The sequence below is a fragment of the Pelodiscus sinensis genome, chromosome 16 (assembly GCF_052426305.1).
Source record: "Pelodiscus sinensis isolate ZL-2025 chromosome 16, ASM5242630v1, whole genome shotgun sequence".
In the NCBI taxonomy this organism is placed as follows: domain Eukaryota; kingdom Metazoa; phylum Chordata; order Testudines; family Trionychidae; genus Pelodiscus; species Pelodiscus sinensis.
In genome coordinates, this window is record NC_143067.1 from 30510869 (window position 1) to 30536258 (window position 25390).

The 25390-nt window shown below is 49.9% G+C and overlaps 1 protein-coding gene across 4 annotated transcripts in view; it reads left to right on the forward strand.

The window, feature by feature from the left end:
- Positions 1-17998, forward strand: part of MAT2B (methionine adenosyltransferase 2 non-catalytic beta subunit) — a 43192-nt gene extending 25194 nt beyond the window's left edge. Inside the window, exon 7 of one of the 4 annotated variants that reach the window (XM_075900186.2) lies at positions 17199-17998. In XM_075900186.2, coding sequence (XP_075756301.2) covers positions 17199-17333 — 135 coding nt within the window. In that variant the 3' untranslated portion in view covers positions 17334-17998. Of the gene's footprint in view, positions 1-14077; positions 14439-17198 lie in introns of those variants that run through there. The other 3 variants (XM_075900187.2, XM_075900185.2, XM_089769542.1) reach the window with 3 other exon arrangements.
- The last annotated feature ends 7392 nt before the right edge of the window (positions 17999-25390 follow it).

Consider the following 25390-nt stretch of genomic DNA (forward strand, 5'->3'; position numbering starts at 1 on the left):
ACGCCGACGGCTCATTGAGGGTGCACTGCCTGCCGTCCCAAGTAGCCCAACCCCATAGTGTTGAGCAGGGTAGGGGGATATGTGACAGAGCAGGGGTGATACAGCAGGTGAAAGAGCTTGATGGAAGGGGAAAGAGGCAGAGAGTCCGCAATCCTGGCTAATTAGGGGCAGCTGAGACAGGGCGGCTGCAAAATTAACTAAGACCCAGGTGAAACTAAATGGGGCTTCCTGGAGGCCTATTTAAGAACCCTCCCTGTGAGTGACGGAAAAGAGAGCTGAGAAGGAGTTTGGAGAGAGAAAGACATCGGAGGAGCCAAGAGAACAGCATCAACCTTGTTAAAGACTACAGGGAGACGACAAATCTCAAACCAAGGCAAGTGAGCCATATACTGTGACTCTTAGACTGTGGGACAGTGGTCTGAACAGGAGTGGGACTGACCCTGCCACACTGTAGTCATATGTTCTGAAGCAAATGATGATGAAATTGTGAACTGACTTCAAGTATATTTATCACTCCTAGTCATAGTCTAGAAAAACATTTCTTAACTGATGGGCCACAATCCCCAGGAGCGGCATGGGTGCTCATGAAAGGTATGTCAGTTTAAGATAACAGCACCTGAAGTTTCCCCTTGTGGTCAAGAGAGATCACTCCCTTTAAATCCCAACTCCATAACCGTCACCTCTCTTGGGGAGAAACCCATATCATGATCTGCATTTTGCTTTCTCCTCTGAAGCTATAAATAACATGCTTGCCCACAGTTATATGTTAGCACACAGCCTTTGATTCTCTTTTTAGGGTGTCATTTCAAAAGGCTATGTTTTGACACATTGCATTTATTTGGACACTTCCTAGGAAACTTGCTTTATTTTGTGTCCCAAAGTTCATTCATGAATGGCACATTGTTTAAATAATGATTTGAAGCCCAAGGACCTCAAAAGATTTATTTTGGTGATGTCTCCCTCTTAGGGTAGTTACATACAAGTTCATATAAATACATACACTTTGCATTGCTAATACAATGAACTCCAGAGTGTCACATAAGGCTTATTATGTGGGCGTGCAGAGATTAAATTTGTATTCCTGTAGGCCAGCCATGAGCCCTGCTGGTGAAAATACTAGGTGTTCTTTGTCAGAAGGTCTTCATCAGCCGCAACTTCCTGTGCTTGCTAGCTGAGAGCCGAGAATGGGATAAATAACACAACCTCAGTTCTCAGCCCCATGAGAACATTGAGAATGGCATTGGTCCGGTATGCACACACCTGGTAAACAACTGTAGTATAACTAGTGTAGGGAGTCCTCCGTCCGGTGAGTCTCACCAGGGACCTGGACCTCAGAGGGTGCCATGGATCCCCCCAGCTGGAACCATGTCCACTGTGGCTGGATGCGAGGTGGCCAGAATAGGACTCCCTATAGACTAAAGGGGGGTAAGCATTTCTAAGTGCTGTTGCTCACTTTTATGCATCTCTCTGCCTATGCTTTGCAGTAGCTCTGCAATCGTCTGGCAGTATTAGGCCTGTAATAATAGTGAGATTAATAAAAGCAACTATCCCTAATAGACTCTGTCTTGAAGCGAATCTACAACCCTGTTGGGCCCTGGCCGTGTGAGTTGACACACAGCTGTGTAACTTTAATTCATAAGGTTTTTTTCAGAGGCATTGCAGAAAGTCACAGAATCCTGAAAGAAAATCAGAGGCTTATGAAAGCTTTGAAAATTTTAGGGATTATAGTGGACCACAAGCTGAATATGAGTCAGCAGTGTGATGCTATGGCAAAAAAAGCAAACATGATTCTGGGATGCATTAAAAGGTGTGTTGTGAGCAAGACACGAGAAGTCATTCTTCCACTCTACTCAGCACTGGTTAGGCCTCAGTTGGAGTATTGTGTCCAGTTCTGGGCACCGCATTTCAAGAAAGATGCGGAGAAATTGGAGAGGGTCCAGAAAAGAGCAACAAGAATGATTAAAAGTCTAGAGAATATGACCTATGAAGGAAGGCTGAAAGAATTGGATTTGTATAGTTTGGAAAAGAGAAGATTGAGGGGGGACATGATAGCAGTTTTCAGGTATTTAAAGGGGTGGCATGAGGAGGGAGAAAACTTGTTCATCTTGGCCTCTGAGGATAGAACAAGAAGCAATGGGTTTAAACTGCAGCAAGGGAGGGTTGGACATTAAGAAAAAGTTCTTAACTGTCAGGGTACTCAAACACTGGAATAAATTGCCCAGGGAGGTTGTGGAATCTCCATCTGTGGAGATATTTAAGAGTAGGTTAGATAAATGTCTACCAGAGATGGTCTAGATCCGTGGTCACCAACAGGTCGATCGCAATCAACTGGCCCATCACAAGACCTTGACCAGTCGTTCGTGAGGTGTCCTGACCGCCCTGCCCCCATTTCCTTCCCACCCCCGAGAAGCCCCACTACCTACCTCAAGTGAAAATGTAAGTAGTGCCGGCTTCCTGGGGATGGACAGAATTCCCGCAGCTTAGCGCCACTTCTGGCGATTCCGGAAGTGCGCTAGCTGCTCTGCCGGGTGTACTGCGGGAGGGAGCATCGGCTCCCTGCACCACACAGTTAGCCCCAGGGCAGGAGTGCGCGCACGGGGCTTCCCTGTGCTGGGGTGGGGGCGTTGGTGCCGGGACAAGCGCGCACGGGGCTTCTCTGTGCTGGGGGGGGGGTCAGTCCCTGGGCAGGCACGTGCGTGTGGGGCTTCCCAGCGCGGGGGTCAGTCCCTGGGCAGGCACGTGCGTGTGGGGCTTCCCAGCGCGGGGGTCAGTCCCTGGGCAGGCACGTGCGTGTGGGGCTTCCCAGCGCGGGGGTCAGTCCCTGGGCAGGCACGTGCGTGTGGGGCTTCCCAGCGCGGGGGTCAGTCCCAGGGCAGGCACGTGCGTGTGGGGCTTCCCAGCGCAGGGGTCAGTCCCAGGGCAAGCGTACGCAGGGCTTCCCTGCGCTGCAGCGGGGGGTGGAGGGGGGTGGTCAGCCGGCCCCGCGGCAGGCACGCACTGGTTTCCCTCTGGAGGGGAGGGGGTGGAATCCTGGGAGGAGGCAGATGCAGGGGACTCTCTGCCTCCAGTGGCACCCCACTCCCCAGCCCCCACTTCCCAAACGCTGTCCCCACTCTCCTGTCCCCAGCTACACAACTCTGTCCCCTGTCCCCAGCTACACAACTCTGTCCCCACTCTGCTGTCCCCAGCTACAGAATTCTGCCCCCATTCCCTGTTCCCAGCTACAGAACTCTCTCCTTATTCCCGTCCCCACTCCCCGAACTCACTCTCTACTGGTACCCTGGTCCCAGCTGCAGAACCCTGTCCTATCCCCTCCCAGCACCCTGTTCCCTCTCCCCTATCCCCAGCTGCAGAAATCTGTCCCCCCAAAATGTATAACTATAAATGCTTCATTTTAGATGTAAATAGCATGACTAAAAAACAGACCATTTATTTCATAACTATAAACACGTGATTTTAATTTTATATATTGCATAATTTAAAAATAAACTGTTTATCAGTGTGTGTAAGTGAGGGCTGGGGATGGCAAGTGATGGACAGGAGGAGAATAGAGAGGGCGGGGCTTCAAGAAAGGGGCGGGACGGTAGATCTTCGCCTGTTCTGAGATTTTAAAAGTGATCTTGGGTGTAAAAAGGTTGGAGACCACTGGTCTAGACAGTATTTGGTCCTGCCATGAGGGCAGGGGACTGGACTCGATGACCTCTCGAGGTCCCTTCCAGTCCTAATATTCTATGATTTTACCACAATCCAGTGTAAAGATTGTCACTCCCTGCATACTCTTACCTTTCAGAGCATTTTGTCAGTCTCTGAAAACATTTTTACTTATGCTTTAATAGTAAATGCAAGAAGATGTGGACAAGGAGAAGAAGCCTGGAGATAAATGTTAGAAGGGAGGGTTAGGCAGCAGAAACAAAAGTGAAACTGTTTAAGCAGCATATTCTTAAGTCTTTCTGAGTGTAGCCTTCATTGATTTTACGTCTACAATACCATTCTCTCACTAGAACGGAAAAACTATAATGACAGCAGGAGACCCTGGTTTCCCTGCTTATCCCTCAGCAGTGAGATGTCTGCTAGAATGATCTCTGCCTGTGGAAGAGCGTGGGATAATTTTAGACTTTGCTTCCTGTAAAACTGCATCCAACCCTTATACAAACTGTACGTTCTTTTATCCATGTGGAGCCCCTTCGCACCTCTGCTACCAATAGTCACCATGCTTGGGTGCTTGCAGAGACGTGTGTCTGGCAAGTGTCAGTGAGCAAGTGATTGGTATGCTGCAAAACGTACATATAACTGAAACATTTTAATGTCGTGATTGACTTTGACAGTTCCACTTCAGGTCCCGTATGCTTCAGAGGTGGCCCCCAGGAACACCTCATGCAGCTCTGCCAACCATCTTGGCCAAGAAAGGGACTAAGTTGCAGCAAAGAAGACCTGTTCTAGGAGGTACTGCCGTGTTCCACTCTAGTGCTGGGGAGCAAAAGGCAGGACAGAAAAGTGAATCAAATATTTTCTAGGGACACAATTGAGCAGATGAAAAAAGTAATGGAGGAGCAAATCTGTAGCTACCCACTTTATATCTGTGGATGTTTATGTGGATATCCATGGCTCATTTTTGTGGGTACAAATTTTGGATATCCACATTATATCTGTTGGGTATCTTCATGTATGGATGTGGATATCTGTGGGTCATTTTTTGCAGATGTGGGTGTAAACTTCTTATCTGTGCAGGACTCTACAACAGAGATCGAAAGTAAGCAGAGGCAGCAGATCCTGGCTCTACCTCCACTGCAGCAGATGTATACTTCTTTACCATGGTCTCTCTCCCTTGCTCCATACACACATTCCTTTCTACTTTCTGGAACTCCTCAGTTTTCCCTTCTTGCCCTCAGACAACTTTCACAATAACAGCTGGACCCATACACAGTTGTCAGGGTCTAGCCCAGGCCTGGACAAAATACTCTCCATGGGCCGAATCCGGCCTGCAGACTCACTGCCTGCCCCTCGCAGCAGTTGCGGGATTGTTTGAACAGCTGTGAGCCCCGGGGGACGGAGGGAAGGGTTCGTGCACTGCTCCTGCTCCCAGTACAATGCCAGTGGCCAGTTTCTGCCAGTGGGAGCACCCTCCCCTCAGACTCGTCACTGTTCAAAAACCATATGGCTCTTGCAGCCAGTGCGGGGGCAGAGCAAGCCGGGAGTCTGCCTGGGAAGTCTGTTTGCGAAGGCTACTGGCTGGGAGTCAAGCAGGCAAGTCTCCCAGCCAGAGCCAGCCTCTGGCACCTCAACCCTTTGAACCTCTACACCACATAATTCAAACCCTCTACCCCTCTCCTGTCCCCAGATCCTGCACACTAATCCCCAGCCCCAGGTCAGAACCCAAACACCTGCCCCCCAGTTCCCTGCCCCAAGGCACAACCCCCTCTTGCCCAAGGTCACAACCCAAAACCTTACACTCTAGTCTCCTGCCCCAGGTCACAACTCCCGCCCAGACCACGCATCCTCTCCTGTACCCCAAGCTTTTACTGCAAGCTCCCTTCTGCACCTAACTCCATCCCAGACCCTGCACCTCCTCCACTTTCAAAATTCTTGGAGGGCCTCCCCATCAAAAACTATTGCCCACCCATAGCCCTTTCGCAGGCCCTCCTTTCCTAGCAAGCATTTGTGGTTTTATGAGTTTCATTGTGCTGTTCATTGATCAACAAAGCAACGTTTTGTAGTGGTACATCTTTATTTTGTTTTCTACAAAAATCACATTGCAATTACTATAGTACTTTAATAGTCATTGTAATCAGTTTTTTTTACTGGAATATGCAGCCCAAATGTCAACATAACCTCCTAGAAAAAAATACCTGGCATGTACCATTGCTACAACTCTGACACAGTTATACATTACTGCTGCTCATTGTCAAAGTGTTTCCTCAAACTTCCCTGATTTCAGTTGCTACCGTCTCTGACAGCTCTCGTGGCTGACTGCTCAAACGCCGTAGCCAAGTGCTCGGCTTCAGTGTTCCACCCCTGAACAGATATTTCATCCTTAGCTTCACAGTGATTGTGTAAAGCAGCAGTCTCTGACCTTTTTACACCCAAGATTGCTTTTTAAATGTCAGGGCAAGCCAAGATCTACCCCATCCCTTCCTTGAGACCCCACCCTCTCCCTTCTCCTCCCCTCCATCACTTGCTATTCTTGGCTCTTATACACTCTCACTAGCTTGGGACAGGAGGTGTGGGTTCAGGTGGGAATGGGGGATTTGGGTGTGGCAAGGAATGAGAGGTGCAGGTCCTGGGAGGAAATTTGGGTGCAGGAGGAGGTAGAGACGGGGATGCTGGCTCAGGGAGGGGCTTCCAAGCTGGAGAGTGTTGGGGTCAGGTGGAGGGTTGGGGTGCTGAGCAAGCTCAGGCTTGTGGCTGTGAGGGTGCAGGAGTTTGGGTTGGGGTGCATGAGGGGCTCGGCAGGGAGGTTGGGAGTATGATGGGCTCAGGACAGATTTGCAGTGTGTGGATGCTGCAGGAGTATTATGGCAAAAGACTGGGGATGTGGGGGTACAGGAGTTTTTGGATGTAAGGTGCTTAGACAGGGGGTTCTGGTGTATGATGGGCTCAGGATTGCGGTCTGTGGGGTGTGCAGGAGTGTTATGATGCTGCAGCCAGATGGGGGCTTGTTGGCCAGGCTTCATTTTTAGATAAAATGTCAAACACAAAATGTTTCAGCGTTGTCTTTATTTGAGAGGGGCAGGGAACCTGTTTTGGGTCAGGAGCCACTGACCCACAGAAAAATCAGTTGGGGACCACACAAGTGAGATGCAAAAAACAGCCCCTCCAAAAAAACCTAAGCCTCATTGATGTGGCCCCAACTGAAACACCTCACACCCCTGGCACTCCAACACCGGGGGAAGAGGGGAGCAGGCGAAGGAGGACTGAGGTTCAAGGCCTCAGCCCAGATTAACTCTTCGGGGTTCCAAGGCTAGTGGAATTTCTGGGCCCCTCTACAATCTGAGGTGGGGCCAGAAATGAGGGATCTGGTGTGCAGGTCAGGGCTGTCAATGAGTGAAATAGGGATGGGGGTGCAGAATCTGGGTGGACAATAGGGTACAGGAGCAAGCTGGGGGTATGTGTCTGGCCAGGGGGTGGAAGCAGGGTGCTGGTGGGGGTCTGGCAAGGGACCAGGGTGCTGGTGGGGGTTTGGGCAGGAGTAAGGATGCTGGTGGGGACAGGGTGCAGGTGGAAGTCTGGCCAGGGGAAGAGGGAGGGGCAGGGTGCTGGTGAGAGCCTGAGCAGAGGGAAAGTTGCTGGTGGGACCCTGGACAGGGTACTCATAGGGATCTGGGCAGGGGGAGGGGACAGGAACATCTCGTCCAGTATCTGGGGGTCCCGTGGCTGCATGCCAGATCCAGCATCTCAGGAAGCCTGTGCGCTGCTCCTCCCCAAAATAGCCGGCACACTTCCTGAGAACTCATATCTTGTGGGCAGCCACATGACTGCCTGCCCCAGCGCAGGAAGGCAGGCAGGTAGCGCGGGGAAGGAAGACCCCGGCTGCACGTCAGATTTGTCTTCTCAGGAAGTGCGCCAGCTGTTTTGAGAAGGGGAGGAGCGGTGCGCGTGCTTCCTAAGAGGCCGGATCTGGCTCATAGCTGCAGGACTCTCCCCCCCCCCCTTCCTCATGCTGCAGGAAGCCAGTGCTACCTCAATTTTCCCAGGAGGTTGTAGCGCCAGCGTGGGCTCCTTCTTGGGGGTGGAAGGGAATGGGGGGGGGGGCTGGGAATACCTTGCGATTGACTGGTCATGCCCCCACAATCAACCAGTTGATCGTGATCAACAGGTTGGTGACCACAGGTGTAAAGTATAGCGTGCGATTTCATCTATGGGAATATCCTTATTAAGGTCTAATTTGTCATAAAGGCAATACCAGTGTGCCCTTAATCTACCAAGGGTACATTCAGCTGTCATTTGACATCTACTTGGGTTTTAAGGGTAAGCCAGGTCTCCAAGGATTATTGTGGGCATTTCCACACCCCCCACTGTAATCTTGTGCTCAGGAAAGAAAGTTCTGCTTGTAACTTTCTATACAGGCCAGTGTTTGTCAAGATGCATGTGTCATGCGCCTTTCCAGACCACTCTGCACTGATGTTTATGAAATGCACATGGTGATCCACAAGCACCTGAAGCACCACGGAGAAGTTCCCCTTATACTCTGTTGCAGGGTGGTCTGGTGCTAAAACTGGAGTATGTGTACCATCTATTCCTCCAGTTAGGCTAACCCATCTCTGCAAAGCTGGCCACTATATTCTGTGGATTTTCCAGAGATGCAGTCCTTTGTAACAATGTGATTTATTGCCCTGCACATGTGCATTAACACTATGGTTGACTTGCCCCATTCCAGCATGAGCTGTATTTACATATCAACAGTTAATTATCTTGCAGGGCTAAACAATTTGAGTGAGCATACCCCCACCCGGGCTGCTGGCCCCTTTCAGCTGGCTGCATTGCAAGCTGTCATTCAGACACTGCTTTCAAGTAGAAGGAGCCAGTGAAACAATATTAGTCAGTATGATCAGCTCTAGCATTCTCATACCAGTGGCCTAATGTTGAGTGCTGTCATTTTATACTGGGTATATTTTGGAGTAACATGCTCACTTTATAATCAATCACTACAACATACAAATGCATTTGAACCATTAGGGATTTAAGTGCACCAGGAGTTGTGATAACATCCGTAATAGGATGTCACTGCTGTTTGGTACTATACCATTTTTATTGAGATTTTGGAGCTAAAAGCTAGAGCAAAGGTAGATTTAACACTGTTTTGAGGGGCACTGAGTTGTAGCCTTGGGTGGGGGAACTTGTAGCTTTTCAGTATTGTGTATTTACTTTGCTATTTACATTTGTCCAAATTTGCTTTTAATAAAAACCTTGGAGAGCAGAAATCTACTGTCTGAGTCATCTTCTTTATAGCCCAAGAAAGGGTTCTAGAAGAGTATTTGGAGGTTTTATGACAATAGCATCCAAAAATTACTGCTGTAATTGAGGTAATTTGTCAGCATGAGAAACTGCACTCAGGAACTGTGAACATAGAAAGCATGTAGCTCCAGGATTTAGGTATTGTGCTGCAAAGATTTATGCACGTGTTTAACATTAATTGACTTAAGAGAGATTACTTACTGTGCATACTGTTAAGCACGTGCATAAATCTTTGTCTCATCGAAGCATGAGCATTTCTTGAGAAGGAGCAAGACCCTGAGTACTGGTCCTGATTCCCCTCAGACTGGGTTTTAATAGTGTAGCTCTGAGACTCAGCAGGGTTTATTCTGGTTTACAGTGGTATAGGAAAGAGGAGCAGTTTTGTGGCAACCTCGTCTGATCTAAGGAAGGTGAGAGTGACATTGATGAGAGAGAATCTGGGGCAGCCCATCAAGATTCTATGTCTGGCCCATGAGACATTTTGTTCATTGTTTCCTGTGATTCTATTGGTTTCTGTCTACTGAGGTTTTTCCCCCCACTAGAATTACTGCAGAAACATAGACTTAAAGCAAGGGCGTGTGTAGTGAGGTGCATGCTGATTGCACACTGCGTTAACTGTGAGAGCCATGAGCTCTGTCTGCTTTCAAAGCGCTACTATGGTTCAGTCGGCACATCCTGCAAATTCCAGATATGAAAGTGTAATTAAGAAAACTTGTCTATCCTAGGAGAGAACCTTGCTACAACAATCTTGTGGCCCATTGAGATGAAGGAGTGCCACTCATTTGGACCACCTACTAGCCTTGGCTGCCCATCACTGACCTACAGTGTGGGCTAAGCTGTTCTGCAACTGCAGCAGTCAGAGCAGCCTGCCAAAAAGGCTTGAGATGAACTTCTCAGTGTGGTTCATCTCTGTGTGAATGAAGCCAGTCGTGGAAAGGGCTGAATTCTTCGAGTGCTTGGTCCAACTGAGGTGTGCGTGTGCTGTGTGCACAACTGCCAAAATATTTTCCCCTAGCTGCTATCCATTGGGTCAGCTGTGGAGCCAACTCAACCACCCCTCAGTTCCTTCTTACTGCCAGTGACGGCTGTTGGAACTTGTGGCTCTCTTGCTTTTCAAGTGCCTCATATCTCTAGTGCTTCCAGCTCTTTGTTGTGTGTATAGTTAGATTAGTAGTTGTTAAGTTAGAGTTAGCAGTGGGAGGTGAAGGGGATTTCCTCTTCATGCCTGTGTTCCCTTCAGGGCCTCAGGCAGACCAAATTCTCAGGGGTTCAAACCCTGCAGTTCTTGCCGAATGAGTGACCCCCATGACTCTTGTCTCTGGTGCCTGGAGTAAGTCCACCAGACTGACAAGTGCAAGACCTGCCAGGCCTTCAAACCACACACCAGAAAGGAGTGGGACTTTTGCTTGAAGCAGCTTCTCATGGAATCCTCTCTACAACCTCAGATGCAGGATCTGTCACCAAGTGCTTCAGTGCGCAGCTCTTCTCCTTCAGTTCTGAGGCTGGTACTGAAAAAGGGGGCATCTTGGCACTGTCACTTCCCTGCTGAGTCTGCTTGCACTCCCCAGCACAAGTGGCCAAGTACTTGGAGTCAACACGTCTGGCACTGTATGCTCCCTCTGCATTTCCAGCATCAGCAGGCCCTGAGGGCTCCCAGAGAGGTGGCACCGAATCACAGTGCCCTTCCCATGCACTGAGTCCCATCCTCTTGGGGTTAACCATTGGTCATAGGCCCATCCTCCATGTAGACCGTCTTCGAAGCTGTGCAGGGCCTCATCAAGATGACAGTCCCTATCATTGGACAAGGTCTCCACTTCCCACTAGCCTTCACAGGAGAAGCTGGCCATGATAGGCCCACTAATTCTGGCCCAACTGTCTCCCCACTTGGAGACCTGGCAATGCTCAGAGTCCCAGGGTGGTCATCAGCTGTCTAACCTGTGGCGTTAGTCACACTCTTAGCACTGCTTTTGCAGCCGGTTCCCTTGGAGTTCTTCTCACTTGAGGGCTTCTGTGGAGGGCAGACCTTGGTTGGCTTTGGGGTCTTCACAATGCTCTGACTGTTCCTGTGGTCAACATCAAAAGGCTTTATGGCCACTCAGGTTCTGCGTTGTGGAAGATAACGAGCCTTCACTCTGCATTGTGTTTAAGCAACAAGTTGCCAGAGGCAATTTATTCGAGCAATATTGCAAGGGAAGACAGCATAAGCAGGTCTTCAAATACAAAACAATTAAAATCCAATATATATACCTTTCCGTTACATATAACATTAAACAGTTACTTCCCTGCCCACTCAATTCCCATCGGACACTGTCTTATCTCCAAGGTTCTCACTGAGGTCAGCATTCCATTCTTAGCTTGGAGAGCGAGGCAGAGAGGTGAACGCTGCGTCTCTTCTAGCTCTCGCGTTAGCAGGACTCAGAGTGAACCAGACTCTTGCTCTGCTACTGACAAACCCTGAAATGGCCACCCAAATCCCCTCTCCCTTAATCCTGCTTCCACAGCGTCATCCAGTAATTGTTGGCATTCCCTTCTATCTCAACACCATTCTCCATTGCAGAGGTGTTCTTCCTGGTATAATACTGAGTTCTGGCATCACTCTTCAGAGTATGAATCTCCTCCTGAGGACCAGCCAGGTACTCCACCCCTCCCATTGGACCTATAGTGAATCTGCAACTTGTGAGACCTCTCCTGTAGCCTCCTCAAGTTCTTCCCCTGATGAAGCAGAGGCAGGCACTTCTGTCATGGATGCCCTCTCCCATAGACTACAGGGCATTTCAGGACCCCCTCTGCAAGGTGGCCATTATCCTCAACCTCCAGGTGGAGGAGATAGTGGAACAGGACGATCCTATGATGGACATCCTGGCTCCTGAGGCTTCTTCCTGGGTGGTCCTACCCATCAACAAGACTATATTGGTGTCTGTCAAAACTGCTTGGCAGACCCTCACCTCCATTCCCCTAACTAACAAGAGGCTGTCAAGGGATTCAAATACCTTTTCATCCAGCCTCCGCTGTGTTCCCCTGTCATGAAGGTGGTGAATGAAAAGGAACATCAGGGTCATCAGGCCTCAGCACCCAAATCCAAGATTGCTAAGTGCCTTGACTTGTGCAGCAGTAAGGTCTGTATGGGGCAGTTAGTTCTCGGACACAAAAAAAGCTAGCTATCCTGAGCTGCTACACCTATAATCTGAGCTCCTCCCTCCTTAAGTTTAAGGACTCCCTGCCCCAGGACTCCAGGGATGAGTTTGATGCTCTGGTCCAGGATGGCAAGGCTGTTTCAAAGACTTGCCTCCAGGCTTCCTTTGATGCTGTAGACTTCGTGGCCCGTGTCCTGGCCTTCTGTATTGCTATGTGGCAAGTTACCTGTCTGCAGCCATCTGGCCTTCCTCCTGAAAGCCAGCAGACAATACGGGATCTTCTCATTGATAGGGTCAGTTTCTTTTCAGAACGGACAAATTCCTGGCTTCATAGCCTTAAGGACTCCAGGAACACTATGTAGTCCTTGGGCGTGGACACCCCTGCTATGTAGTGCAAGCCCTTTAAGCCTCAGCCACAGAGGTCTTTACCCTCCCATCCTTGGCCTGACTATTTTCATTGCTGCCCATTATACCCTGGCCACAAACCGTCCGTGGGTCATTCTGGTAACAATCAAGGCCAGACGAAGCCCTCTTTGAGATGCAAACCACCCTTTTGAAGGTACACTCAAGGATGGAGCACCAATGCTGCCGGATCCTTCTCTGCCTTTCCTCAACCTTTTGTCCTGTTTTCACCATGCTTGGGAGTCCAATACTTCAGACCACTGGGTCCTTTGGAAGGTGAAAGTAGGTGACTCTGTCTTGTTTTCTTCCCTCTCACCTTCCTGTCCTCCCCACTCCATCCCTCTTCAGCGACCCTTTTCATAAGCAACTTCTACTTCAGGCACACACTCCTGGACTTGGGCACAGTGGAAGAAGTTCCTCGAGATTTTAGGGGCAAGGGCTTCTATTCCTATTATTTTCTTGTCTCCAAAGTGAAGGGAGGACCCTTAGCCGTATCCTAAACTTCCAGGAGCCCAATAATTTTGTGGTCAGCTACAAGTTTCAGATGATCACTCTGAACTCTATTCCTGGATACAGGGGACTGATATACCACCCTTGATTTAAAGGACACTTCTTTTTACATTGTGATCAAGCCATCCCACAAAAACAGTATCTCCAGATTCTGCTTGACTCCTCAAGGGCCTGGCTGTTCTTATGGACCACCACTTCATGAAGCTGACCGAGCTACTGAGGTCTCTTTCTGACTTTCTGGTCACCACGGCCTGCACGTGCCTCAAGCTCCTGAATCACATGGTGGCTTGGAGATACATAGTACTATATGCCAGCTCCATCTGCAGCCACCCCAGTCTTGGCTGTTATCAACATATCACCCGGGTTGGGACAGTATAGACATGGTACTCACAGTACCTTACCATGTCACTCACACCCTTCATTGGTGGCTAAATTCTGGATTGGTTTTGAATCCACACCTCACCACTCAAGCTATGTGGTTGGAAGAGGAATTGTCCCTCCATCTCAATGTGTGTGAGCTACAGGCAGTCCGTCTCACATGTCTGGCCTTCTTCTCTCACCTTCAGGGTCACTACATGGTGGTAATGATGCGCAATACGACTGCCATGTATTATATCAACAAACAGGGTGGAGCGAGGTGGGTGGTCCTCCTTTTGTACCAAAGCTCTTCATCTATGGGACTTGTGCATAGCCCATTCTGTTCATCTGGAGGTGTCATACCTTCTGGGGGTTCAAAAGCAGCTGGCAGACCGCCTCACTTGGCATTTCCTAGCTCATGAGTGGTCAATTTTGCTAGATGTCCTCCACACTGTTTTCCAAGTATGGGGGCTTCCCCAGATAGACGGCTTCACTATCTGAGACAATCAGAAATGTCCATAGTTCTGCTCATTCCAGGACCCTAGCAGACACATTCCAAATCTTGTGACTAGCCTGCTGTATGTCTTTCCCCCATTTCCACTGGTCCGCAAGGGACAGGACGAAAGTCATTCTGATAGCCCTGGCTTGGGCACATCAACACTAGTACCCTACCCTCCTGGACCTGTTGGTTTAATCACCCATTCTGTTTCTCTTGCTCCCAGACCTCATCGCTCATGACAACGGTCACCTCCGCCACATGGACCTGCACTCTCTTCATCTCACAGCATGATGGCACCATGGTTGAACCCCACTGAGCTGGCCTGTCCTGAGCTGGTCTGTTGGGTTGTTCTCAGCAGTAGAAACCTTCCACTTGACTCACATGTCTGGTGAAATGGAAGCGCTTCTCCTTTTGGTGTAGAAAATTTTACAGTGTTTCATGAAATATAGCTTTCTTGTAGTATAAGAATGAATGTTAAACAATTATAACTGTCTGTCGCTCTTCTCTGGTTAGCATCAAACAGACTGCTTGTGTCCGTATCTGATGTCAAGACAGAAAGAAATCAGAAGGATCCTTACGATTCAGCATTTTCACACTATTGCTTTTAGAAGTAGTTAGACTATAGATTGTGTTAGGATGAATGAATTAAAAAAATTACTAATAGAAGATTTTTATTGGAAATAGATTTATACATTTTGTATGGACAATTGTATCCCTTTTCTCATGTGTGAATAAATAATTGTGTAGTTCCTAGGGAAAGGGGAGTGAATGAGTTTGGAATGTGAGTGTTGGGAGAGGAAGCAATAAAATGCAGAGGTGCCAAGCTACCACCAATTGGGCCCAATATAAGACAGACGAATGCAGGACATTTTAGATGGCCTTGGAGTGTTGAGGATAAGCATCCCTTTACAAACAAGACAGCCTTGAGATCAACACTGGTATGGAGGCACCAACATACTGATGTCAGAGTAAAGAATAACTCCCAGACAAACAGATATTAAGCAGAATGGATAGTGATTAAAAGATGATGCAGCAAAACATATAGACTTAAATAGAAGAAAAGTATTATAAAAGATGTCATCTTGTCAAGATTGAAGCATCAATCCAGACTGAAAGAAGCCCCTGTTCCTCCTCCTCACACTTAACGCACCTGGCCAGTGAGTTAATGTGAGCAACAGACTGGTAACTTTAAGTAAAAGCAAGATGGGCTTTGTGTGTGTGTGCGTGTAGGTGTGTGTGAATATGCATATAACATAATAGTGTTACATTGTTAATAAATATGGAGTTTTGCTTTATCCCCCTAAAAAGATCCTGTGAAATTCTTTCAAGTATAACATTGGTGCCTCCAGTGTGACCTGATGCCCTTGTCGGCCTCCATTCTCCAGGTGCTAGAGTACCTGGTATTCTTGAAACATCAGAGCCTAGCTACCACCTTATTGAAGTTCACCTGGCATCTATTTTGGCCTTTCCCTCAAGTGGGGCTGGTCGCTACATCCTCTCAGGCCCTCTGATTGGGCACTTTCTCAAGAGTATGGATAGGCTCCACTTACCAGTCCCGCACCTGGCCACTGCGTGGCATCTCAACCTGGTCCTCTCAGCGCTCACAGGTCCCCCCTTCCCTTGAGCCTTTAGCAACATGTTCATTACTTTATCTTTCATGGAAGGTGGCTTTTCTTGTTGCCTCCCCTTTGCTAGATGAGTGTCAGAAATCTGTGCTCTGTCTGAACCCCCCATAACACAGTCTTCCATAAAGATAAGGTTCTGCTTCACCCTCACCCAGCTTTTCTCCTGAAAGTGGTCTCTATCGTCCATCTGGGTTAGGACATTTTCCTTCCAGCTTTCTATCCCAAGCCTAACCAGAACTCGGAAGAAGAGACCACACTCACTAAATGTCAGACAAACTCTTGTATTATACATCAACAAGATTAAGCCCTTTCCTAAATAGTCACAGCTGTTCATAGCAGTTGGCAGACCGGACAAAGGAGCTACCAGTCTCATTGCAGTGCATCTCCTGGATCATGGCATGCATCCTCACGTTATGACCTTGCTAAACTTTTCCCACCGCCTTTCAAGACACACTCCATGTGGGTGCAGTCCTTCTCAGCTGCTTTTCTGGCTCATATTCTTCTCTAGGAAATCTCCAGTGCTGTGACACGGTCCTCAGTTCATACCTTTATGTACACTACACTATTGTACATTAGTCCAGACATGATGCAGCTTTTGGGGCCACAGTCCTTGAGTCAGCTTACTCATTTCTCCAACCCTTTCTCCTGGGTAAGGCTTATGATTCACCTCAATTGGAATACATATGAGCAAGCACTCGAAGAAGAAGAATGGTTACTCGCCTTTGTAACCGTTGCTCTTCAAGATGAGTTACTCGTATCTATTCCATACCCACCCTCCTCCACTGTTGGAGTAGCTGGAAAGAAGGAAATGAGGGGTGGTCGGGTCAGCAGGGTCACAAAGCGTATGCTGCACCGAAGCCACTTGGAGGGGCTCCACAGCCGACCTAAAGGATAGCAGCTAGGGAAACCTTTCCAGCTGTCATTCATGTGGCGCATGCACACCTCAGTTGGAATAGAAGAACAAGTTACAGAGGTGAGAAACTTTTTTCCTGCCTGTATGTGTGGGCCTTGTAGAGTTGCCTTGGAAAGGCAGATGCTCACACAGGCTTTTTTAAAAAAACATTGGCGTGGGGAAGTAAGGGCTATAGTGAGGGGGATGTGATCTGCCTCTCTCCACTTATAACCTTTCTCTCCAAAACACAGACCTTTACTATTTCAGCTCAGGAGTAACTCATTTAGCCAGATGATGGTAATAGTAGATGCTTATCCCTTCATGTGTGCCAGTCACTAGAGGAAAACAAAGATACCCTGGGCTTAGGCACTACACATTTCTTCTGTCTGGAGGAGCTCATCCTGATTCTCTGAGATATGCAGCTGTTTACAGCCCTGTACAGATCACCATTAGAAAGCCTCCCCAGCTCCCCATATAGGTCATCATAGAGAATTTGAATAGATGTGGATCCAGTAACCATGTCTGCAGGAGCTCACAACTGGGAGTGCCTTTCTCAGGGAGGACTATCCAAACAAGGCAGATACTCCCAAACTTCGTGTGTGTTTTACAGGTAGATTTTACCAAGCCATTGACAATTGTGAATTTCTGGATCAGTTTTACCATGGAGGGACAGAGTCTAGGAACTACCTTGCCACCAAAGCAAATGGGATGGCGTGATAAATGGTCACTTTCACAAAGAATCACACCAGATTCAAGACTCGGGGACCTCCCAAGGGCTCAGGCACCCCTTTTGATTCTCTGTTTTGTTTCTTTGCCTCCTTCTGCAGGTGGTGAGGGCCATTAGCACCATCCTGCTGGGCAGGGTTATCTACCTGGGTGACCTTTTGTTGCCAGATTTGCAGCTCTGGGCTTCCCCCAATTGTGGGGTAGGGATGCTGTTGATGGAACCACCATGCCCCTGAACACTGGGCAACACAGTACATCATTTGCAAGGGATACTTTTTTCAATGGTCCTGCAGGCCCTGGTCGACCACCACAGACAGTTCATGGACATTTTCATCGTCTGGTCGGGGAAGACGCACAACACCCACGTTTTCCACAACTCCAGCCTGAAGCTGGAGGCTGGCACTTTCTTCCCTAAGCACAGCATCAGGGTCGGGGATGTTGAGATGCCACTGTGCATCATGGGGGATGAGGCCTAACCCCTAATGCCATGGCTGATGAAGCCATGCAGCAGCCACCTGGACCGGTCCAAGGACGGGTTCAGTGGCCACCTGGGAAGGGCCTGCATGCAGGCCGAATGCACCTCTGAGCGCTTGAAGGCATAGTTTGGGTGCCTCCTGACCTGCCTGGATGTGGGGAAGCACAACACTCCCCAGATGATCTCCGCTTGTTGTGTTCACCACAACATCATGGAGAGGAAGGGGGAGGCCTTCCTTCTGGGATGGGGAGCAGAGGCCAGCCAGGAGAGTTGGGCCTTCAAGCAGCTGTGCACAGCTACCATGCAGCCGGCCCATCAGGTGGGGGTGTGTATCCAGCAGGCCCTGAGGGGCATGTGCCTTGCCTCTCTCTTCCTTTCCCACAACAACCCCCCCCAACCCCCTAAACCTTTTTTCCCTGCAGACACAATAAAAACAACTGTTTCGTTTTGAAAAAAAACCTGTTTGTTTGATTTTTATTTGGGATAGAAGTAACTGGGGAGGGAGGGGAGCTGAGAACCTGGAAATGGGAAGGAGGGCAGGGGGCTGAGAAACTTGGAGGGGAGAGGAGAGGCTCAGAGCTGGGGCTGAGACTGGCATGTGGCTTAGGTGCTTTTTTCGACTCGTGTCCCGGGACCTTGGTAATTTCGGGGTTGGAGGGGTATAGGCAGAAGGGGGGCCTAGAGCTAGGTCAGGCATGGGAGGGGGAGCGGGAGCGGGGACTGGAGTTGGGACAGGAACAGGGACTGGGACTGATGCCGGGTAGGTCATCATCTCCTGGATGGTCTCACACATGTTGCAGCCCTGCTGCAACAGCTCAGTCCACATTTGGGCCCACCACTGTGGGTCATCCTGGACCTTTTTGGCCAGTGTCTGCTGCATGTCCTGGAGAATGGACACGTGCTCCCTCCTGGAGTCCTCCTGCACCCTCCAATGCCTGTGGCTCTCCTGGGGTGAGGCAACTGGCTTGGCTGCTGGTGATTGCCCCACAGTCATGGCTAGTCCTGCTGGGGAGAATAAAGAGCGATTGTCAGTCATCCCTGGAGACACTGTCCCTGAGGCCGTGCCCTCATCAGTGAGCTGAGAGCAACAGTTCATGGATCAGAGGAAAATGATGTCCCAGGAGCAAGATCATGTGTGACCTGGACAGTGGGCCCTGCCTTACAGGGGCCCAGAGGTCACCAGGGGTCCATGCTTCCCGTCCTCCCCCCCCCCCAGTCTTCTCCCCACACACACGCCCCATGGACAAGGCAAGGGAAATTGCTAGCCATACAGGGATCCAGTGGCCAGGAGAGGGGCCTCGAGAGGGTCCCCTTCCATTGGGGCACCACACCTGCACCTGGCAGCACTGGCCCTGAGAGGCATTCCTATGTGCTGTGTGTGGCACTCCAGAGTCTGTGTGCAGGCAGGCATGTGCCCTTGTCCCCAGCTTCCTTTCAGTGGTGGTTAGTGGTCCCCCCCAGGAGTCAGAGGTGTGGGCAGCCTCCCCAGAGCCTGTGAGCAGGGGCCCAGGGGTGCTCTGGTGCTGCCTTCTGGAGCTGTGTGGCGCAGACTGGCGTGGCACATGCATCCACATGCATGGACTGCAGCGCGATGGCCAGACCAAGAAGACCAAGCGACGATCGCACCACATCCCCTCTGTGCCTATCACCCCAACTCTGTGTGTGTGAAAAACTGGGAGCACTCACCTGATGATCCCTCCCTGGCCTTGGAGGATGCATGGGAGACATCCAGGCCATGCGGTACAGGCTCCAATGTGAGCATGGTCACTGCGCTGGCCATTTCCTTCTCCTGCTCCTCGTGATCCGGGACCCCTGGGCTTGCGACGACGGGTGTTTCCAGCCCCGAGTCCACCACAAGAGGTGGTGAAGGGGCTGCACTGCCCCCCAGAATGCAGTGGAGTTCATCATCGTAGGGGCAGGAGTGGGGTCCTGCCCTGGAGTGTGAGCTGCACTCCCTCACCCTGGCGTAGGTCTGCCGGAGCTCTTTCACCTTCCTCCGGACCTGCTCCAGGCACTTGGTATGGTCCTTCGCGGCCAGGCTCTCGGCCATCCAGCCATACATATCAGCATTCCACCGTCTGAAGCAGAGATCTTGGAGGTTCTACTTGTCGCCCCATACCTCCAGGAGGGCCAGGTTCTCCACCCCAGACCAGGTCAGTGCATGCCTTTTGTGGCCCTGGCTGGCTCCTGGGAGCCATGTGTATGCTCCCTGGAATGGGCAGGGAATGTTGGGGGGCTTGTGGCTCAAACATGGTGGCCAGATGTGTGGCACTGTGACCTGCACTGAGGCTAGAAACTATCAGGGCCTACTTCCTGCCACAAGCCCTGTCCCCTGTGTCTACAGCTTTAAGAGCTCCCAAGAAACAGGAACTATAGAATTGTGATGAATGTTGCCAGTGGCCAGAAGAGCACCTGTGTTATTTCCTGGAGGCCTGTTTTTCTCTTTAACCCTCCCTATTCCATGTCCACACATACCCTGGGTATGTCTACACTACCACCCTAGTTTGAACTAGGGTTGTTAATGTAGTCATACGAACTTGCAAATGAAGCCCAGGATTTGAATTTCCCAGGCTTCATTTGCATGTTGCTGGGTGCCGCCATTTTTAAATGACCGCTAGTTCAGACTCCGTGTCGCGCGGCTACCCGTGGCACGAACTAGATAGTTGGGATTAGGGTTCCTATTCTGAACTATCTGTACGCCTTTTGAAATGCCACCACTGCATTTAAATGGAGTCCGGGGTCAGCTGGGGACTCCAGCTCATCTTGGGTTCCATGCAGCGCTGCCCCTGTGAAGTGCTGGGGCATTGTTTCCAAGGAGCAGCACAAGGCATTCTGAGCAGCATTTCTCCAGAACTCAGGGTCTGGGGAAATACCAGGAGGAGCCCGGGATCAGCTGGGCAGTCCCCAGCTGACCCTGGGCTCCATGGCAGCTCCCCCTTTAAAATGCTGCCTCTGGCATTTCAAAGGGGCAGCTGCCATGGAGCCCAGGGTCAGATGGGGACTGCCCAGCTAATCCCGGGCTCCCCCTGGCATTTCCCCAGAAGCTGGAATCAGCTGGGGTGTCCCCAGCTGACCCTGGGTTCCAGAGAAATGCCACATGGAACTCTGGGTCAGCTGAGGAGTCCCCAACTGACCCCGTTCTATGCTGCACTTCCCCGGAACCCAGCTAATCCCGGGCTCCCTGCGGCATTTCCCACCAGAGAACGGGATCAGCTGGGGAGTCCACAGCTGACCCCGGACTCCACTGCCCCTTTGAATTGCACAGAGGCAGCATTTCGAAGGGGCAGCTGCTGCACAGCTGATTCCCAGTTCAGCTGTGATGTGGCTGCCCCTTTGAAACGTCACCTCCGCACGTTGCAAAGTGGCAGTGGAGCCCGGAGTCAGCGGAGGACTCCCCAGCTGATCCTGGACTCCATCTTAGAATCATAGTATTATTGGCCTCGAAAAGACCTCAGAAGGTCATCAAGTCCAGTCCCTTGCCCAAGGCAGGACCAATCCCAACTAAATCAACCCAGCCAGGGCTTTGTCAAGCCGAGACTTAAAAACCTTTAGGGATGGAGATTCCACCACCTCCCTAGGTAACCCATTCCAGTACTTCATCACCCTCCTGGTAAACTCGTTTTTCCTAATATCCAATATAGACCTCTCCACTGTAACTTGAGACCATTGCTCCTTGTTCTGCCATCCGTCACTACTGAGAACAGCCTTTCTCCATCCTCTTTGGAACCTCCCTTCAGGAAGTAGAAGGCTGCTCTCAAATCCCCCCTCACTCTTCTCTTTTGGGGTATGTCTACACAACAAAGTTAATTCGAACTAACAGACGTTAGTTCGAATTAACTTTAATAGGCGCTACACATACAAACCGCTAGTTCGAACTTAATTCGAACTAGTGGAGCCCTTAATTCGAACTAGGGAAACCTCATTCCACGAGGACTAACGCCTAGTTTGAATTAAGTAGTTCGAATTAAGGGCTGTGTAGCCACTTAATTCGAACTAGTGGGAGGCTAGCCCTCCCTAGCTTGCCCTGGTGGCCACTCGGGGCACCACCAGGGAAGCTTGTCTTCCCCCCTCTCGGCCCCGGAGCCCTTAAAGGGGCACGGGCTGGCTACGGTGCCCATGCCAGGTGCAAGCCTGCCAGCACCCATCCAGCAGACCCTGCACCTGGCACGGCATGAACCAGCCACCTGCTGCCACCCAGCCCTCTGCCTCTTCCCGGGACCAGGCTGGCGGCTCCCAGGAGCCTGCCCAGGGCCGCAAGAGGCGGGCGCCCGCCTGGTCTAGAGCGGAGATCATGGACCTCATCGAGGTTTGGGGGGAAGCCTCCAACGTCCACGACCTCCGCACTAGGCAAAGGAAAGTGGCCGTTTAGGGCAGGATAGCTGCCAGCCTGGCCACCCAGGAGCAGGTTTGCATGAAAATCAAGGTGGTCCAGAGAGACCCCCGACCCTGAGCCCTGAGCTTAGAACATAAGAACATAAGAATGGCCGTCCTGGGTCAGACCAAAGGTCCATCTAGCCCAGTAGCCTGTCTGCTGACAGCGGCCAACACCAGGTACTCTGGAGGGGATGACCGAAGACAATGACCAAGCCATTTGTCTCGTGCCATCCATCTCCAGCCTTCCACAAACAGAGGCCAGGGACACCATTTCTACCCCCTGGCTAATACCACTCCATGGACCCAACCTCTATGAATTTATCTAACTTCTCTTTAAACTCTGTTCTAGTTCTAGTCTTCAAAGCCTCCTGCAGCAAGGAGTTCCACTGGTTGACTATTTGCTTTGTGAAGAAGAACTTTCTGTTATTAGTTTGAAGCCTGCTACCCATTCATTTCATTTGGTGTCCTCTAGTCCTTCTATTATGGGAACTAATGAAGAAGTTTTCTTTATGCACCCTCTCCACACCACTCATGCTTTTATAGACCTCTATCATATTCCCCCTCAGTCTCCTCTTTTCTAAGCTGAAAAATCCCAGTCTCTTTAGCCTCTCTTCATATGGGACCTGTTCCAAACCCCTGATCATTTTAGTTGCCCTCCCCTCTCCCACCTCCTTTTCCCAGTCTCCCCGAGTTTTGTTAAATAAAGAGAGTTTCTATTTTTGACCACACGCGTCCTTTATTTTGTACATCAGGAAGGGGGACTAGGGATGGGTAAGTGGAAGTATGTGAGGGAGGAATGGGGTAAGAGCCCCCGATGAGGAGGACTGGGGTGGCTCTGCGGGCTCCTCGGAGTGGAAACTCTCCTGCAGCCCCCCGATTGACCCCTCTGGATGGCAGCCTGCGGAAGTGCAGCCGGGCTGATGGCCGAGTGCTGTGATGTGCCAAGTGTGGGCACTCAGGGCACTCCAAGCCAGTACTGCTTTGCAAGTGAGGAACCCCTGAGAACTGTCTGTCCGGGGTGGGGATCGGGTCCCTTTAAGCACAGCCCTCGGCTAGCCTGAGACAGCAGCTCTAAGTCCTAATCTGATGCCCTGCTGGCACTGCTTCCGGCCATCCTTAACCTCGGTTCTGGATCCACTGAATGTGGACATGCTTGTTCGAATTAGCAAAATGCTAATTCGAACTAGTTTTTAGGTCTAGATGCACTAGTTCGAATTAGCTTAGTTCGAATTAACTAATTCGAATTAAGTTAGTTCAAATTGGTGCTGTAGTGTAGACATACTCCTGCAGACTAAACAAACCCAAATCCCTCAGTCTCTCCTCATAGGTCATATGCTCCAGCACCCTAAACATTTTGGTCGCCCTCTGCTGGACCTTCTCCAATGCATCCACATCCTTTCTATAATGGGAAGCCCAGAACTGGATGTGGCCAGATGTGGCCTCACCAGAGCCAAATAAAGGGGAATAATCAATTCTCTGGATCTGCTGGCAATGCTCCTCCTAATGCACCGTAATATGCCATTAGCCTTCTTGGCTACAAGGGCACACTGTTGACTCATATCCAGCATCTCATCCACTATAATCCCCAGATCCTTTTCTGCAGAACTGCTACTTAGTCAGTCGGTCTGCAGCCTGTAACAATATTTCAGATTCTTCCATCCCAAGTGCATTTGTCCTTGTTGAACCTCAACATATTTCTTGTGGCCCAATGCTCTAATCTATCCAGGTCACTCTGGTTCCTATCCCTGCCCTCCAGCATATCTACCTCTCCCCCTAGCTTAGTGTCATCTGCGAACTTGCTGAGGGTGCAATCCGTCCCCTCATCCAGGTCATTAATAAAGATGTTGAAGAAAGCCAGCCCTAGAACCAATCCTTGGGGCACTCCGCTAGAAACCAACAAAGTCGGTCCAACAACAGATACTTGGGATACTCTGTTAGGAACCAACAGCCAACCTGACATCGAGCTGTTGATCACTACCCATTAGGCTGGATAGTCTAGCCAGCTTTCTATCCATCTTACAGTCGATTTATCCAATCCGTATTCCCTTAACTTGCTAGCAAGAATATGGTGGGAGACCGTATCAAAAGCTTTGCTAAAGTCAAGGTATATCACATGCACTGACTTTCCCATATCCATAGAGCCAGTTACCTCTTCATAGGAGCTAATCAGATTGTTCAGGCATGACTTGCCTTTCGTGAATCTATGTTGACTATTCTCGTGGGATGAGGTGTAATGGTAGTACGAATTAGAAAGCCTAATTTGAACTACCTACTCCGTGCCACATGTAGCCGCAGGGCACGGAGTCCGAACTACTGGGGATATAAAAATGGCAGCCCCTGGCAAGATGCAAATGAAGCCCGGGATATTTAAATCCCGGGCTTCATTTGCAACTTCAATTGACTACATTACCCACCCTAGTTCGAACTAGGGTGGTAATGTAGACATACCCTGAGAGAGTCAAAGTCTGCTTTTCTGAAGTCTAGGGTGTGTATTTTGCTACTCTCTTTTTTTCCATTGGTCAGGATCCTGAAATCGACCATCTCATGATCACTGCTTCCTAGGTTGTCACCCGCCTCTACTTCCCCTACTAATTCCTCCCTGTTTTTGAGCAGCAGGTCAAACTGCGCATGGTCCCTGTTTGGTTCCTTCAGCACTTGTACCAAGAAGTTATCCCCAACATACTCCAAAAACTTCCTGGATTGTCTGTGTACTGCTCTATTAGTCTCTCAACAGATGTCAGGGTGATTGAAGTCACCCATGAGAACCAGGGCCTGTGAACTGGAAGCTTCTCTCAGGTGTTCAAAGAAAGCCTCGTCTATCTCATCCACCTGATCCGGTGGTCTATAGCAGACACCAACCACAACATCACCCCTGTTGTTTTCCCCTCTAAACTTAACCCATAGACTCTCAACAGTCTTTTCTCCCTGTAAATACTGGAGTTCTGAGCAATCATCCAGTGCAATTCCTCCTCCTTTTCTCCCCCGCCTGTGCTTCCTGAACAGTTTATACCCTTCCATGACAGTGCTCCAGTCATGCAAGTCATCCCATCAAGTCTCTGTTATTCCAATCAGATCATAGTTCTTTGAGTGGGCCAGGGCTTCTAATTCTTCCTGTTTCCCATGCTTCTCGCATTTGTGTACAAACATCTTAGATAGCCAGTTGATCACCCTACCTTCTCCATCTGAATCAGGGGTCCTCCCTTGTTGCTCATTTATCCTTGTGATTCTTCCTGGTGTTCCTCACTTGCCTCAGGGTTTTGGTCACCATCCCCCAATGAACGTAGTTTAAAGCGTTCCTCACTAGGTTTGCAAGCCTACCCGCGAAGATGCTCTTTCCTCTGTTGGTTAGGTGGATCCCATCTCTTCCTAACAATCCTTGTGCTTGGAACAGAGTCCCATATTTGAAGAAACCAAAGCCCTCTCTGGGGGTATGTCTATACTACA